The sequence below is a fragment of the Ursus americanus genome, chromosome 11 (assembly GCF_024610735.1).
Source record: "Ursus americanus isolate L20-20 chromosome 11, mUrsAme1.1.p, whole genome shotgun sequence".
Classification (NCBI taxonomy): domain Eukaryota; kingdom Metazoa; phylum Chordata; class Mammalia; order Carnivora; family Ursidae; genus Ursus; species Ursus americanus.
Window position 1 is genome coordinate 54,897,594 of NC_142137.1, and position 17,988 is coordinate 54,915,581.

At 36.8% G+C, this 17,988-nt stretch overlaps 1 protein-coding gene across 1 annotated transcript in view; it reads left to right on the forward strand.

The window, feature by feature from the left end:
* Positions 1–80: 80 nt before the first annotated feature.
* Positions 81–17,988, forward strand: part of PEX3 (peroxisomal biogenesis factor 3) — a 34,476-nt gene continuing 16,568 nt past the window's right edge. Inside the window, exons 1-3 of the mRNA XM_045810088.2 lie at positions 81–361; positions 9,299–9,430; positions 13,877–13,958. Of these exons, the coding sequence (XP_045666044.1) occupies positions 289–361; positions 9,299–9,430; positions 13,877–13,958 (287 nt within the window). The 5' untranslated portion in view covers positions 81–288. The remainder of the gene's footprint in view (positions 362–9,298; positions 9,431–13,876; positions 13,959–17,988) is intronic.

Here is a 17,988-nt window from a genome sequence, read left to right on the forward strand (position 1 = left end):
CACTCGGGAGCGAATTCTGGACGGACCTGGGTGCCCTGGACCAGTGAGCGGAGACCGCGGCGCGGGGGCAGCCGCAGAAAGCGCAGCTGCTCAGCTGTAGTCCACGCCCCCTTCCCGCCCCGGTGACAGTCTCTGCGGAAAGTCGCGTTTGTGATTTCTGGAGAGCGCCCGCGGGACGACGGCGGTCCTGCCTGGCCGTTTGGGCCAAGCGACGAGGAAACGGTTTCCTGGCGAACTGCCCACCTCACCCCGCCGCCCCTAAGCAGCCCTTACCTTCAGGGCCTGAAGATGCTGAGATCTACGTGGAATTTTCTAAAACGTCATAAAAAGAAATGCATCTTCCTGGGCACAGTCCTCGGAGGTGGGTGACAGCGTTCTCGGAAAGGGACTTTGGGAGCAAGGGGAGGAAGAGAGGTAACTGTTTTCTAAAATAGAGGCCGGGCGATCATAGTCCCGGGTATGTAGAGGAGACTCGTTCATCCGTCGGCCGGGATGCGGGGTGACAAACCTCTAAGGTTCTCCACACCTCTGCAGTTGTGTAATTGTGTCTTTTGTCCTGACACTGCCGCCTATTCTCTTTCTCTCCTATCCTTTCTTCTCACGGACCTTGGGAGAAGCTGCCACAATTAAGTTTCTGTTTCAAGATGCCATTCTCTTAACACATATTTTTAAGTTCTTGTTTTCCTTTGAGATTCATCGTTTGTGTTGGCACTCTCGCTAATTTATTTGGCTTTCATCCTCAGAAGTTTTTTATTATTCTAGGAGAACCTAAAGCCTGCAGTTCCAGTGTTGTTTAAAGTTGATTTGATTTTTTTAAAACAGCACACAGGTAGACTAAAGGACTGGAAGATACATACTAGACAAAGAAACACAAATCAGTATTTTAGTTCTGTTCCTGCTCCTTTAGAATACAAATTATGCAGTAAGAAGGTGTTTGGAAGATGTTGTGCAATCTTCCTCAGGATCTTCAAGGTTAAGATCAATGCCCATCTGTCTGGCTGACATAACTGAGTCAGCTGAGGCTGAGAAGACATTTAGAAACAGGATAATCCTGAGAGCCTTTGCCTCGTGTGGTGATCATGTCACAATATGCAGGGATTTGAAGGAGAGAATGAAAAGCTTTGTGAGATAGAAGGAAATGTAGGAATGTTAAGAGGGAATTTTTAGCATTTGATTTTTTTGAGAAATATCACTAACTACATGTTTTGGTTCCAGAAGTACTTAAAAAACAAGAACAGAAGTTTTCTAAAGAATTTGGTTGCTTTTCTCTTACTATTAGATTATATTCTATTGCCCCCAAACAGTTTGAAATTAACAATACTTTTGGCATCAGTAACTCAGATCTGTTGATTCTGGAAAATTTGAAATCAGCTTATTGATGAGATAAGGAGAGTCTTCCTCATCTCTGATATCTTTCACAAATCAGTACATTTTTATGTGAATTTTTACAGCATTCTTTGAGAAATCCTTTACAAATAAATTTTCCAGTATCTTCAGCCACTGGCAGCTAATGTACAGATCTCCCTCAACTTGGAATGGGGTTACGACCCAGTAAACACATAGTAAGTTGAAAATACCATAAGTCAAAAGTACATTTAATGTTACCTAACCTACCAAACATCAGAGCTTAGCCTAGCCTACCTAAAATGTGCTAGAAACACTTACTGTAGCCTACAGTTGGGCAAAATCATCTAACACAAAGCCTGTTGTTGTTATAGTGTTAGTATCTCCTGTAATATATTGAATACTGTACTGAAAGTGAAAAACAGAATGGTTGAATGATTACAGAATCATTGTAAGAGTTGTTTACTCTCAGTGATTTCGTGGCTGACTGGGAGCTGGGGCTCACTGCCACTGCCTAGCATCACAAAAGTATTGTACCGCATATTTGCTAGCCCAGCAAAAGATCAAAATTTAAAGTATAGATTCTACTGAATGTTTAATACTTTTGCATCGTCATAAAGTCAAAATTTGTATAATTCAGGGTCTATCTATATATTTCAGTTATGCTAAGACTACTAAGTCCATTTTATTTGTAGTAGTTAAAGATATACATATGATGGAAGAAGTATAAATAAAATATTTTTTGCCTCTTCTGAAGGAAGGAAAATAATCTCTCTTTAGCAATCTCAGAATAGCATATCCCTTCACATTTATGGAAGAACTTAATGGTATATTAGAGATAATCGTAAGGGAAGCAAAAAGTATACTTAAGACATAATTACAGATTTTTTCAAAAATCTTTTGAGAGCTTTATAATTACAGATTAAGAGAAATAAGAAAGGGAAAAAAATTCCGAAGGACAGAAAGAGAAAATAATTCTAGTGTTTTATATCTTACTATGTTACATTTCAGTTAATCTAAGACATTTATCCAGTGCTTATAGTGTTTAAGGTAATATGATTGGAAATACAAGAGTTACAGATTTTTAATAGTAATAGCTACCATTTATTGGGTGCCCAACGGGCACTGTGCTAACCTCTTCTCTTCAGTGGGCAGGACAACAAGAGTAGTTACTGTTATTTATATTCAAAAATGTGAGTACTAGAGTCCTAAGAATTGAAGAAACTTGCTGAGGATCTCAGAGTTAATAATAAGGAAACTAGAATTCAAACCAGGTGTGTTAGATTCTGAAGCACTTTCTCTTTGCACACTATACCGTTCTGCCTTCATGGACTTTATGGTCTGACAGGAATGAAAAACAAGTGTCTTAGTCCACTAGGGCTGCTACAATAAAATACCACAGACTGGGTGACTGTAAACAACAGAAATTTGTTTCTCTCAATTCTAGAGGCTGGATCAGTGTGCCAGCAAAGTTAGGTGAGAGTCTGCTTCCGGGTTGCAGACTTTTTGTATCATCACATGGCAAAAAGGGTAGGGTCTCTCTGAAGTCCCTTTAAGAACACTAATCCCATTCATGAAGGCTCCACTCTGGTGACTTAAGCACCTCCCAAAGACCTCACCTCCTAATATCATCAGGCATTAGGATTTCAACATGTGAATTTTGGGGGGACACAAACATTCTGATCATAACAAGTACACAAATAATTAAAATACAAACAATAAGATAGCTGGGGGGGAAATGGCATACAGATCAAACCAGCAGATAGCATGTGCAGTTGGAAAAAAATAGAAGAGGTCTTCATGGAAGAAGTGGCATATTTTGTCAGGCTTGAAAACTAGGTCAGATATCAACATGTTTGCTCAAAGAGGTTTGGCCATTCATTGGTGGAAAAAACCTACAACTTTGGGTTACAGGCCTTACATAGGAATTTCCTGCATTTTGGATGAGTAACTGCTTTAAACCAATTTGTACAATCTCGCCAGTTTATGAAATGTAAACTTTTTGGCCAGAGGTCTCCTTTACACTTGTAAAAATTAAAGACTCTAAACAGCCTTTTAAAAATTGTATCTATTAATGGCTGCCATATTAGAAATTAAAACCAAGAAATTTTTTAAATATTAAGTGACAATAGTAAACCCATTACATATTAATACAAATATTATTTTTTTAAAAATAGTGAAAAGAATGGCATCATTTTACATTTTTGTTAATCTCTTTACTGTCTGGCTTAATTGAAGAAAGCTGGATTCCCATCTCTGTTTCTGCATCCAGTCAGTTGTGTTACCACATGTCATGTAGCCTCTGGAGTACTCTGCTGTATGAGAGAATGAGAGAATGAGAATGAAAGAGACAAAAACTACAAAAATAGTTTGACTTACAAATTCCATGAAAAAGTATTGAACACCTTCAAGAGTATCCAAGCCACACTTCGAGAACCACTATTTAAGAGAAAATGTTGCAGAACAGAGAATAACCAGATTTTATTTATTGGCTTGCTGATTTCTAAAGATCTCAGAGCACGGACTTATAATTTATATCTTAATCCCTGTAATTTTTGGTCTCTTTAGTTTTCCATTTATTCATTCTTTCATTCAACAAACATTTGAATGAGAGTGAGTGCCTCCTCTCACTATATCAGGCTCTGGGAATACAGAGCTAAGTTCTTTTTTTTTTTTTTTTTAAGATTTTACTTATTTATTTGTCGGTGCACACAAGCAGGGGGAGTGGGAGCAGCAGGCAGAGGGAGAAGCAGACTCTCCACTAAGCAAGGAGCCGGATGCGGAACTCGATCCCAGGACCCTGAGATCATGACCTGAGCTCAAGGCAGATGCTTAACCAACTGAGCCACCCTGGCGTCCAAAAACACAGTTCCCTTTCCCAGATTCTGATTCTTTTGGTCCAGACCAGTTCATTTATTCATCAATTATCCAGCAAGTATTTATTGAGCTCCCTCTTTGTACCAATATTATGTATTGGGGATGCAGCATTGTACAAGGCAAGATATTTGGGGGTGATTCCAGAGAACTCTCTTAAAGGCTACATTTTTAACAGGTACTTCAAGTAATTCTGATGTAAGTGGAACAGGGAATCCACATTAAGAAAAGACAGCAGGGTGTTGAAGAATTCTAAACACAGGAATATGTAGTCAGATTTAAATTTTAGAAAATCACTTGACATATGAAAGATGAATCGGAAAGTTGTGAGACCAGAACAAAAGAGGAGAGGAGGAAGCTGGAAACCAGTTCTTAAGAGCATTATTCAGAATCTGAATGAAGACAATGGTAAAGAAGTTGGAGTAAAGTGGCAAAAATTAGAAAATATTTCTGAGATAGAATCAGACTAGCAGGGTTTGGTGTTTTGTTAGATTTTGGGCGATGATAATAGATTATTTTCAAACTCTTATTGAAATTATTAACCTAGTAATAGTCTAGTAAAATAGTTGTATTGCAGGGATTTTCATCCAAGAAAGGAAGACAACTAAAAGATAGTTTAGAAAAACTGAATTTATAATGTGGAAAGACTAGAAGATATTTTGCTTTACCGGCAATGTTCTGAAAGGGAACCCCAAAACATTTTACATTGATTTGCGGAGGGGGGGGGTTGTTTTTGTTTTTTGTTTTTAGATAGCTCAAGGGTGGGGACAGAGAGCAGAAGAGAGTGGGAGAGAGAATCTCGAGCCGAGTCTGAGCTGAGTATGCAGACCAACGCAGGGCTTGATCTTAAAACCCTGAGATCATGACCTGAGCTGAAACCATCCCCATTTTTTGAGGTATTTAGTGATTATTTCCATTATTCATAAATAAAGTCAGAGCTACAGAAGAAATTTTAAAGCACCTTATAATCTCAGCCTTTCATTTTATGGATAAAAAAGATTAGATGCAGAGAGTGGAAGAGGCTTGCTCTAAGTTACCTACCTAGATGGTGCCACAACCATCAGTATCTCTTGTCTTCAGGTCAGATTCAGGCAGCCAGTCGAGCATGTAGATGATCCTGAATCCCATATTTTAGCTAATGAATGCTCTGCCTTCATACTTATTTTCCTAGGGAAGAAAAAAATCAGAATTTATTAATTTTAAGAATGAGAGCTTGGCTAAATTTGATTTTGTATAGTAACTTACTTCAGTGCTAACTCAAAAAAAAAATAATGAGTTGTGGGATTTTAGCCTAATTTGATGTATTAGTTTGCTAGTGTTTCCATAACGAAGTACCACAAACTGAATGGCTTAAGCAGCAGAAATGTATTGTCTCATTGTTCTGGAGTCCAGAAATCCAAGATCAGTGTGTTGGCAGGATTTGTTCCTTCTGAGGGCTATAAGAGAAGGATCTTCAGTAGGCCCCTCTCTTCAGTTTGTAGATGGTTATCTCCTTCGTGTCTTTACATCATCTTCCTTCTACACCTGTGTCCAGATTGCCTCTTACCAGAATACCAGTCATGTTGGATTAGAGCCCACCCTAATGACCTCCTTTTAACTTGATTACCTCTATAAAAACCCTGGTTCCGGATGTGGAGAAAGGGGTACCCTTTTACACTGTTGGTGGGAATGCAAGTTGGTACAGCCACTTTGGAAAACAGTGTGGAGGTCCCTCAAAAAGTTAAAAATAGAGCTACCCTATGATCCAGCAATTGCACTACTGGGTATTTACCCCAAAGATACAGACGTAGTGAAGAGAAGGGGCATATGCAGCCCAATATTCATAGCAGCATTGTCCACAATAGCTAAATTGTGGAAGGAGCCGAGATGCCCTTCAACAGACGAATGGATAAAGATGTGGTCCATTTATACAATGGAATATTACTCAGCCATCAGAAAGAACGATTACCCAACATTTGCAGCAACATAGACGGGACTGGAGGAGATTATGCTAAGTAAAATAAGTCAAGCAGAGAAAGACAATTATATGGTTTCACTCATTTATGGAACATAAGAAATAGCAGGGAGATCCGGTAGGAGAAGGAAGGGAAGGATGAAGGGGGTTAAACAAAAGGGGTAATGAACCACGAGAGGCTATGGACTCTGGGAAACTGAGGGCCTCAGAGGGGAGAGGGTGGGGAATTGGGATAGGCTGGTGATGGGCATTAAGGAGGGCACATATTGCATGGAGCACTGGGTGTTATACGCAAACAATGAATCATGGAACACTACATCAAAAAAGAAAAAAAAAAAACCCTATCTCCAAATAAGGTAACACTCTGAATTAGGGAGACTTCAACATATGAATGGGGGAGGGGCGTGTATGACACTGTTCAACCCATAATAATTCATTTTCTTTTAGCTTTAGTTATAATATACAACACAAATACAGTAGCTGAAAAATTTTTATCAGACACTGTTGAGAATCTAATGTAAGCAGTATACCTTTTCTCCCAGAAAACACATATATCAGTCATTTATTGTTATTCCAGAAAATTCTTAAATACACAAATGTCATCATTGCAGTGTTTCACCTTACATTATTATTAGTTGAGAAATGGCAGTCATTTTACACGTAAGTTTAAGCAATCTATTGTGCAAATAAAATACAAGCAATTCATTTTGAGTAGTTGTTACCTAAGAGTTGCCTATCAAAGAGTTACTTTGTGAAATATAAGTCAGTTTCTTCATTCTGTTGGTGTTATGGCACTGTCATCAGTTTATTGAGTTTGGATTACAAGAAAGATAGCTATGAAGCCAGTTATGTAAATTTCGTTTACTCTTTAAGCATGATCATAATACATGTATTTGAATACAAACATAGCAGCAGTCGTAGTTTATTTCTGTCTAATTATTTGCAGGACATTCCTCTTACTGAACTATTATTTTTAAGAATATATAATATGAGAGACTATGGACTATGAGAAACAAACTGGGGGCCTCAGAGGGGAGGGGGTGGGGGAATGAGATAGACTGGTGATGGGTAGTAAGGAGGGCATGTACTGCATGGTGCACTGGGTATTATACGCAATTAATGAGTCATCGAACTTTACATCAGAAACCGGGGATGTACTGTATGGTGACTAACATAATATAATTAAAAAAACATTAAAATATATATATATATATATATATATAATATGTTATCAGTTCATCTATAATGCTTATATTAGTGAAAATATTTCAGGATGTGTGTTTGCTTTGCAGTCCCTACAGTGCTGTCTCCTCCCCACTTGGGACAGACAGACTAAATCAAATTGTTTAGGTCCTGCACAGTTCTTAGGTTCTTTTTGATAGATACTGAGGGCCACAAGCAGTTGGAGATAGGTGAGGATTAGTTACTCCCTTATAAATTTGTTGCCAGGTTATAATGGAGCACATGCTGGCACACATAAAAACATCCTATTAGCCAGTATAAATTAAACAGTATCATCACTTGTTTTATAAGCTTATTGAAGTCCCAGTAAACTCTTTCAGTGCTGCAACAAGACCTTGCGTAAAAGATTTGCCTGAAGATGGGGCACCTGCGTGGCTCATTCAGTTAGATTAAGTGTCGGACTCTTGATTTCGGCTCAGGTCATGATCTCAGGGTCCTGAGGTCAAGCCCTAGGGATTTGCTTTCTTCCTCTGCCTCTCCCCCCACTTCTCTCTCTCTCTCTCTCTCTAAGAAAGAAAGAAAGAGAGAAAGAAAGAAAGAAAAGAAAGAAAGAAAGAAAGAGGAAAAAAAGAAAGAAAAGAAAAAAAGAAAAAGAAAAGAAAGAAAAAGATTTACCTGAAGGAAATGCAACGGTATTCCATTTGGAGGATTCTACTGGCAATTTGGTTATCTCCTTTGACTTAGAGTCCTAATCAGCAGCTGAGGATTCAAGGCTAAGTCATTCCTAAGGATAAAGGACTTGCTAGATTCATATATTCTTGCTCAAATGAGTATTACTAAAATGTTTTGGCTAATCCAGTATCTGGTTAAGAGGCACCCCTAATCCAGTATCTTAAATGCCACCAATTTAATCTCTGAAAATCCATTTCTGATATTCATTATGCTAGATAAAATTTAGTTGAAGTACTTAAACCTTGGATTGGAGTGTGGCTTTTCGTCAAATGCTAACCAACCACTCTGGAGTATTCACATTCCCAGTTAGGACAACTGACTGCCCCTGGGGCATAGACCAAAATGTGCACATTTATATCATCTGTCTATGCTGTAATGTGTTCAACAAAATTATAGGCCTCAGGACCCCACCTATATTTTTATGCTGTGGTGTTATAATTTAGAAATTTCTGTACCTTCTTCCCTCTCCCTTTTCCACTGAAAGTACTAGTTCTCGATGTCTGCCTGACCACCTACCGTTCTTGTAGTCTTTCTTTTAAAAATTTTGTCTTTAAGTAAACAAATAAAAATTTTATCTTACATTTTAAAAAAGTATTATATGTTGACTGAAGAAAATATAGAAAATGCAAAGAAGCAAATAGAAGAAAAAGATCAGCTGCTATCCCACTATTCAACAATGATTATAGTTTATTTTATGTTAAAACCCATCTGTTTTTTTTCTGTGTATCTACTTATGTTAAAAAGGGAAACATCAAGATCTTACTTTATAACCTAACAATATATATGGATATTTCCTTGACTCATTAGCCAATTTAGCAATGTAGTTTTTAACAGCCACATAAGATTTCATAAGATTATTATTTGGATAGATGATAATTTATTTAAATAATCCCTTATTGCTGGACACTTAGAATATCTCCAGGTCACTATTAAAGGTATTGCCAGACTTTGTACAATTAATTCCTTTCTGTTTCTTCAGACCTAGCTTTATGTACCCATCATTGGCTGTTAAAATGCCAATCTCCTTTTCCTTCTATTTAGGTCATAATTCCTACATAAGTCTTTAATTTAGATTTTTAAAAGTTGTGTTTTTAACTTTTCATTGATATAAACCTTATATTTGGATGAAGCAGGTTAAAAATACTGTTTGAAATTTTTAATACTCTAATTAACTAGATTAACATAGTTGCTTGTTTTAAAAAATAATTTTAGGAGTATATATCCTGGGAAAATACGGACAGAAGAAAATCAGAGAAATACAAGAAAGAGAAGCTGCAGAGTACATTGCTCAAGCACGACGACAGTATCATTTTGAAAGTAACCAGAGGACTTGCAATATGACAGGTAAGGCAAAGAGAAACATTTATACGTGTATAAAGTTACTTGATGATTTATATTAATTTGCATACCTCCAGGACCAAAGTTAGAGGAAAAAGCAAAAGAAGAATGATAAATCTAGGAAGGATTTATATGATTTAACTGAAATACATCATTAAATGTTGATTTTTAAAATCATTATAAATCAATATATAATATACAGTAAATGCTTGTTCATTCATTTTATTTATTCATTCAGCAAATACTTGGGTACCCAGTGCTGGGGAAACAGAAGGTGAACGATTAAAAAAAAAAAAAATCCCTGACCTTTAGAATGTATATGCTAATGAGAATAACAAATGATAAAAAAAATACAAATAACTTCAGGCACTGATGGCTGCTATAAGGAGAATAATGCTGTGTGAGCGGTGGGGATGTTCTTTAAGAAATGGCAGTCAGGAGAGTCAGGCCTCTTTGAGGAGGTGACATTTGAAGAGAACTGAATGATTCAATGGAGGGAGCCCTACAAAATGCCTTCGGTGGGAACAGGCTTGACACTTTCAAGAAATAGCAAAAGGGCTGTGTAGCTAGAGCGGAATGAGCAATGGAAGAGTAGTAGGAAGAAAGGTTACAAGAATAGGCCTGATTTCATTAGGCCTAATAGCTGTAGTAAAAATTCCTAAGTATGTTAAATTTACAGTCGGCAACTACAGACCCATGAGTGTAGCACAGTAGTGTACACTAATCAACATGAATTAATGGTAATAATTTAACCTCCAGAGCAGAAGCCTGCTGGGAGAATGCCATAACAAAATCAGCTGCCTCAACAAAATCACTCTACCTCTGAAATTAATAATATACTATATGTTAATTAATTGAATTTAAATAAAATAAAAATTTTGTTAAAAACAGTGAATTCAGTTCCCAGGTTTTCCTTGTAATATCCCTGTATCTTTGGGCAAATCTAAATCTCAGTTCTCTCTTCTATAAAATGATCATCATAAAACCCACTTCAGGGGCGCCTGGGTGGCTTAGTCATTAAGCATCTGCCTTCGGCTCAGGGCCTGATCCCAGGATCAAGCCCCACATCTGGCTCCCTGCTCTGCTGGGAGCCTGCTTCTTCCTCTCCCACTCCCCCTGCTTGTGTTCCCTCTCTCGCTGGCTGTCTCTCTCTCTCTCTGTCAAATAAATAAATAAAATCTTTTTAAAAAATAAACATAAAAAAATCTACTTCATAAATGTTTTGTAGAATGTGAGGAAATAATACATATAAAGTGCTTGGTGCATAATAAATACTCAGTAAATGATAACTTTTTAAAAATTACATAATTCTTGGGGCACCTGAGTGGCTCAGTCAGTTAAGCATCCAACTTTTGATCTTAGCTCATCTCAGGGTCATGAGTTCAAGCCCTACATTGGGCTCCATGCTGGATGTAAAGCCTACTTAAAAAAAAAAAAATTACATAATTCTTTAAATTGATATTCAGCATTCAATGAAGCTACCAAGGACATTTTAATGAATTTTTAGAAAATAAGGACAGTCCATTCCTGGTTATTACTCAAATTTTCAGAAAATAGAAAAAGTTAGTCTAGAGTCTGATAATACATCTCAATTTGACATGGACCCTTGTGTCAGTTTGGGTTCCCCGGGAAAGAGATGCTAAGATGGGATTAGATGTACAAGAGATATACTGGGGGAACACCTGCAAAGAACAAAGGGGAGGGAGCAGAAGGAGGCAAAGAAAGCCTTTAGACCATAGTGCAGGTCTTACATATGAATAGAAAGGGAGAAGGAAAGATTTTAAGAAGAGTCTCAGCCTGCAGCAGTTTCAAGAAAGTTTTCACGGGCCAGTTGGGAGTCCTTAAGTCAGAGTTCCCTGGAATGGACCTGTGTTAGTCTCGCCACAGACCACTCTTATTGGCTGGGAGTGGTGCAGACATAGTAATGGATCCAGAGGGATGGCAGCAGGGGCTGCCAGCTAACCATGCTTCTCCTAGCAGATTTGGTGGCACATTTCCATGACCATCACAACCCTCAGGTGAATAAATGGCTGCAGATAGGTAATTAAAAATAAAATATGGTAGGAGCCAAATATAAGTTTACTGGAAAACTTTGCAAATTAGCTTTCTGGTATGCATTGATAATGGGGTTATAAATCATATGCTTAAATTCCTATCCTTTTGAATAAGATGCAATGGATATACTAGAAAAATTTAGTAGTTTTAGGTAAATAGAGCTAGTTTTTTTTACCCAAAAAGTTGGCCCCAACTTGAAAGATATCACTGAATAAAATGCTTCTGTGTTCTGCCCAGTGACTATCTTCTTCACAATTTTACTAAAGATTCAGAAGAGATGCTTATTAAATTTTTACATGACACAGTGCCAGGCTGGGATAAATGAATTGTTCTGCATTAAAAGTCAGTTGTACAGATACATAATTATCTAAGCTTGCTTGCAAGCAGGATATATGAGTAAGAGTTGGGAGTTCTAGTTGAGCATTAGCTGGTTATAAACACTTTGATATGACTTCTAGAAGTACTAATTTAATCTTAGACTACAATAATAAAATCTGGGATTCAGATCAAAGGTAGTTGCATCATGCTCTGGAGTAGTCAGAGTAGAGGTTCATTTCTGCCTCTCATATGATAAGATACAAACTGGAGGGGTACCTGAGTGGCACAGTCAGTTAAACGTCCAACGCTTGGTTTCAGCTCAGGTCATAACCTCAGGGTCATGAGATCCAGCCCTGGGTAGGGCTCCATGCTCAGTGCAGAGTCAACTTGAGATTCTCTCTCTCCCTCTGCCCCTCCCACTCATGCTTTCCCTCTCTCTTTCTCAAATAAATAAATCTTAAAAAAAAGAAGATAAAAACTATGTGCAGAAGAGGCCAAATAAGGATAATAATAAGGGCTGACACTTACTGAGCATTCTTATGTGCAGATATTCTAAATGCTTTACATGTCTCAGTTAATCCTCACAACAATTCTACAAGGTAGATCCAGTGTTATCCTCTGTTTACAGAGAAAATGGAGGCACTGAGAGGTTAAATAACTTGCTCAGGTTCTCACAGATTTCATAGCTGGTGAAGGGTTGTCTTGTGATTTGTGGTTGGACTGGGGGGTGTTTATCATGGAGACCAGATGGCTAAAGGAAAACATGAATGCTGTATTCAACTAGATACAGAAATATATTTATTCAGTGTTTTAAAAAAAAAATGCCTGGAAGAAAATAATTGACTTGTCTTTGGTTGAATAGGCTGAAGGGATAAGTAAAAAGCTCTTATCTCTCAGAAGAATTGTTGAAGAGTACTCCTCTCAGATCATGTTGTTTTACCACATAATCTTTAAATTAGTTCCTTACTAACTCCTTACTAATTTCTGAATGTAAGACTCTAGCCTTAATTTTTCTTGGTGGGCTAACATACCACATTTGAGCTAGGTATGTATACGAAATACACGAAGAGATAAGCTACCTTTTACATTGGCTCTGAGCTGTGATTTTAGTTAATAATCTAAATGACTTAGGTGATTTAATCATACAGCTTGAGGAAATGCACTGAAGCTGCATAGTGCAGCACTGAAATCGATGCTAGAGTAGGCTAAAAGCTAAATGTCCTGTAGAAAAAATAATATGGATTTTATAATTAATGTCTTACCTAGTCAAGAGATAAAAATTATACACTGAAGTTTGTCCCTTTTAGAATGTGGTATTTATGCTCTCTCGATCTTTTTTCATTTTGTTATCATACTTATTTAGTGTTAGAAACTCATTTTAAATTGTTATATGTGCATTTCTCCAACATTTCTTATACCGTGCAGGAGCCATAAATAAAGTAACTTCTGTAAATTACATGCAATCTTTTTTTCCGTAGAGCACTATGTTGTTCTGGGAGTTACAGGCAGTAACCATTGACAAAACCAAAAGTACAACTCAGTGGTTCTTAATTCCCAGCCTGATGCACTTTTGTCTAGGTTTCAATTAAGTGCTTATTGCTTTGTAATATTTAATAAACTTTTCTAAAAATAGAAATAAAATATGAAACAAAAAGTATAAAGATAAAAATGTTTTTGATCATTTTATTATATCAGAAAAAAATCATTGCAAAAAAATTTGGAGAGTACAGAAAAGAGGAGAAAAAAAGATGATTATTGGTATTCATCATCATCCAGAGACTACCATTAACATCTCGGAATAATTCTTCCCATTCTTTCTTGTACGTGTACTTGTTTACGTTGCTGTGATCATAGTGTATATATAATTCTGTTCACTTAACATAAGCAGATAAATGATTTATTAGCATAAACTCAGTTTTTGTTATTCTTAGTAATAACAATTTGAAAAGTCTAGCCCTGACATTCCCTCCCAACCCTTGCTAGTTGCTAGTCCAGTCATGTAGCCTAAAACAATGTGTATTTCTCAGTGAAGGCAGTCATATCACTTGCGATCTTTTTTATTTTCTGTTTGCATTACAGTGCTGTCTATGCTTCCGACACTGAGAGAGGCCTTAATGCAACAACTCAATTCTGAGAGCCTAACCGCTCTGCTAAAAAACAGGTAAACACAAGTTAACATCATTTTTTGCTTATAGAGGGCACTTAAACTTATAGAATGAACTGAAATATTTTTCAAACATCTTTGTTCTCTTATTTTTCTTTCTAATTGATGCTTGTAATATAGAGACTGATTTAGAAAAAAATATTTAGTGACTCTGTTGCTGAATTCATTCTGTTTTGTCTATGTATTTTTGCTCCACCTTGGTGCACAAAGTATTTAGGTCAACAATATTTATGTGTGTTCTGGTTTTCATATAAATAGATCTTATGTCACTTACTCAGAAATTTAATTATTGAGTGCTTATGGAATGTGTTCCTGAACCAGATGTTGTGTAGCTAAGTTATGTTAAACATTGTGCTTCTTAAAGAGTTTACAGTATAATAGGTAAAACGTGTGAACATTTTGAGTAAGGCATATAAACTTACATTTTATATTGTTAACGAAATGAAGTGCAGATATAACATGAGCGTACAATAATGATAATTTACCTTACCATGACAGTTCACTGAGCACAAAGCACTTTTATACATAGGACTTTATATATGGAGTACAGCGTGTGTTGGGATTTTGTAATTTAGTGTGATGCTGTGTTCACTGAGACTTCCAGAAGGAAATGGCTTCTTATTTTAATGAACAAGATGAAAGGAAATGGTTTCACTAAATAAATTTTAATCATTGTGACCTTACTGAAATATTCACTTTCCTTGTAATTACCTTCCAATAGCCAGGGAGAAGGAAGTACTATTTCTGGGGGGTCTCTCTGTGCAGAGCCCAGTACTAGATACCTTATATACATGCTCCCATTTCATTTTCACGATATCCTTGCGAGGCAGATATTATCATCTGTATTTGGCAGAGAGGAATTTATTACTCAGGTTAAATAACAAGCTAGAAAATTTCTTTAAAAGCATTTTCTATATTCAGAGAATACCTCCCAAAATAACAACAGATTTGTTTACTTGGGATTTTTTAATGTGATTAAAGTATAATGCTAGTAATACAAATTTTATCATTTGTAGAGGGTGATGCATTTTCACCACTTAATAGTTAATAAAGTTTAGTTTATAAATTAGTTCATATAATTATATACATAAGAAACATATAAGCAGATTTCTCTTGGGCAAATAAATGCTTAATTACCACCTATAGGTACAGAAGTAGAGGGTAAAAAATATGTACATGGGGCACCTGGGTGGTTCAGTCGGTTGAGTGTTCAACTCTTGATTTTGGCTCAGGTCATGATTTCAGGGTGGTGAGATCGAGCCCTGTATGTGGCTCCAAGCTCAGCAGGGAGTTAGCTTCTCTCCCTCTCCCTCTCTCTCTGCCCCTCCCCCCACTCTCTCTGTCTCAAATAAATAAATCTTAAAAAAAAAAAAAATCCATACATAAGAAGTGGATAAAGAACAGAAATAGGTTTTAATTGCCTTAAGTTTTAGTCTTTCTAGGGAGGTAAGACAAATGAAGTAAGTGAGTAGCACTTCTATAAAAGCAACATCATAACAGACAAAATAAATGCAGTAGCAGTCTTCCCTCTTGGTGACTGTTTCCTGCAAGGCCCTGTGTTGCCTATGTTTTGGAGGATTTAAGATAATTAAGATAAGATCTCTTTCCCTTTAAGACTTTGTCACCCAAAGAAGGGAATATATGACATAAATTATCATAATTCAGGACATACTGTGTTTAGTCTGTGGTAAAAAGTGAAAGCAAAATGTGGGTAGAAAATGTGGGAGGCTAAAGAAGAAAGGGATTTATTTTGATGGATAACCCTGGACAGCTTTCAAGAAGAGGTGTCATTCCTCTTTTCTTAGTACACAAAATTTCTTAAATTCCTGAATTTATTATTCCTTATTCACTCATTCGTTTTTAAGTATCTCAATGTTATTTTTCTCTTGCCTTTCTTTTGATAGAAAATTACTGTTTGTAGTTTGGGGTAAAAATGTCCATTTGAAAAATATTTGCATAAAGAGGCACTTGAGCCCTTACAAAGCATGTTTAAATAAGGCCTCTAGGATTTAAGTACCTTGCAGGATTTACATCATACTGTTGAATCTGTGTCATCTGGGAAGGAGATAACTGAAACTCTAGAGTCAGTTTAGTGGCAAAGAAAGATAAGAAGCTAGTAATATCCCACAATTGTAATGGAAACTCAACTTTTTATTGAACTTAAATTTATGTCTAAATATAATAATAAAGAATATGGGTTTGTAGTTTGTATATCTTTGTGGATTTTACTTTCATTTTCCTTTTGATTATTTTTATTGTATTTTCCAAAAGTATCAGTCTGTGACAGATTGGAAATAAGAAAGAAACATAAAATTGGTCCTTCCGTGTAGATGGTTTGAAAAGCACTGAATTCCATCTACATGGTAGATCCACACAGTGGAGCACTATGCCATGGTTTAAAAAAAAAAAAATGGCTATTATCTGTGTATTTTCATGCAATGATCTCCAGGATATATTATTTTATATATACTTTAAAGCTAAAGAAAAATGTGTATAGTATGCTACCATTTATCTAAGAGGGCAGATATGAATATATATACATATTTGCTTATAAAAGGCAAAACAGTGGTAAGTTAAAGTAAAAATTTTTAATAGTCCCACCTATGAAGAAGGGAGAGAATAAAGGGGAATACGAAGACTTCTTTGAATATACTGTGCTGTGTATATTTGACTTTGGAACCATGTAAATGTTTTATGTATTTATAAAACTATATTTGGTGTTTGCAAAGCAATGTCTAAAAAGAGATGGTAAAATAAATCAAATTAACCTAAATGTGTAGTTGCTGTTATAATCACAAAGATAAAAACTATGCCAGGTGCAAAATCCTTAAAACTCTTCAATATTGCTATTGCTATTCTGAGACTGTTGTTCATAGAGGGAAGGATGAAGCAAATTAGTAATTACATTGGTTTCACTGATTGCTAGTGTGGGCAAAAAGGAATATAGATGTAAAATCAAGGAGATGAAGTTTAAAACCCTGTAGTTTCAACACACAGTTACTAGCTTAGTCTACCAAAAGGGCTTAGCAACAGTGACCTATCTAGTAGCAATTAATATCCTTAATCAGAGATTGCAGTTACAGATAACCATTTTCTCCTACAAGGAAGCAGGACTCTTTTTTTTTTATAAGATTTTATTTATTTATTTGTCAGAGAGAGAGAGTAGGAGCACAAGCAGGGGGAGCTGCAGGCAGAAGAAGAAGCAGGCTCCCCACTGAGCAAGGAGCCCCATGCGGGACTCAATCCCAGGACCCTGGGATCATGACCTGAGCCGGAGGCAGATGCTTAACCAATGAGCCACCCAGGTGCCCTGGAAGCAGGACTCTTGGAGAATGGGTGATTTCAGGTCTGTAGCAAGAATTGAACAAGATGAACCCATGGGGCGCTGGGTGGCTCAGTTGGTTACGTGTCCAACTCTTGATTTTGGCTCAGGTGGTGATCTCAGGGGTCCTTTTTTACGCTCAATGGGGTGTCTGCTTGAGATCCTTTCTCTCCCTCTCCCTCTGCCCCTTTCTCCTCCCCCCTTGTATACTCTCTCTCTAAAATAAATAAATACATCTTAAAAAAAAAAAAAAAAGATGAATCCAGAACAGCTTTTCTTGTCAGTAAGCAAGAAAGCTATCAAAGACTAATAGGGTAGGGGCGCCTGGGTGGCACAGCGGTTAAGCGTCTGCCTTCGGCTCAGGGCGTGATCCCGGCGTTATGGGATCGAGCCCCATATCAGGCTCCTCCGCTATGAGCCTGCTTCTCCCTCTCCCACTCCCCCTGCTTGTGTTCCCTCTCTCGCTGGCTGTCTCTATCTCTGTCAAATAAATAAATAAAATCTTTAAAAAAAAAAAAAAAAGACTAATAGGGTAATGTCAGAAGGATTCAGGAACCAATCTAAGTAGTACCCCCAATGGTCAAAAATGGGCAATTTGAACACAATAAGAGTAGTGCTCGCTTCGGCAGCACATATACTAAAATTGAACACAATAAGAATAATAACTATGGTGAGCTGAAACATCAAACATCAAATATATATTTA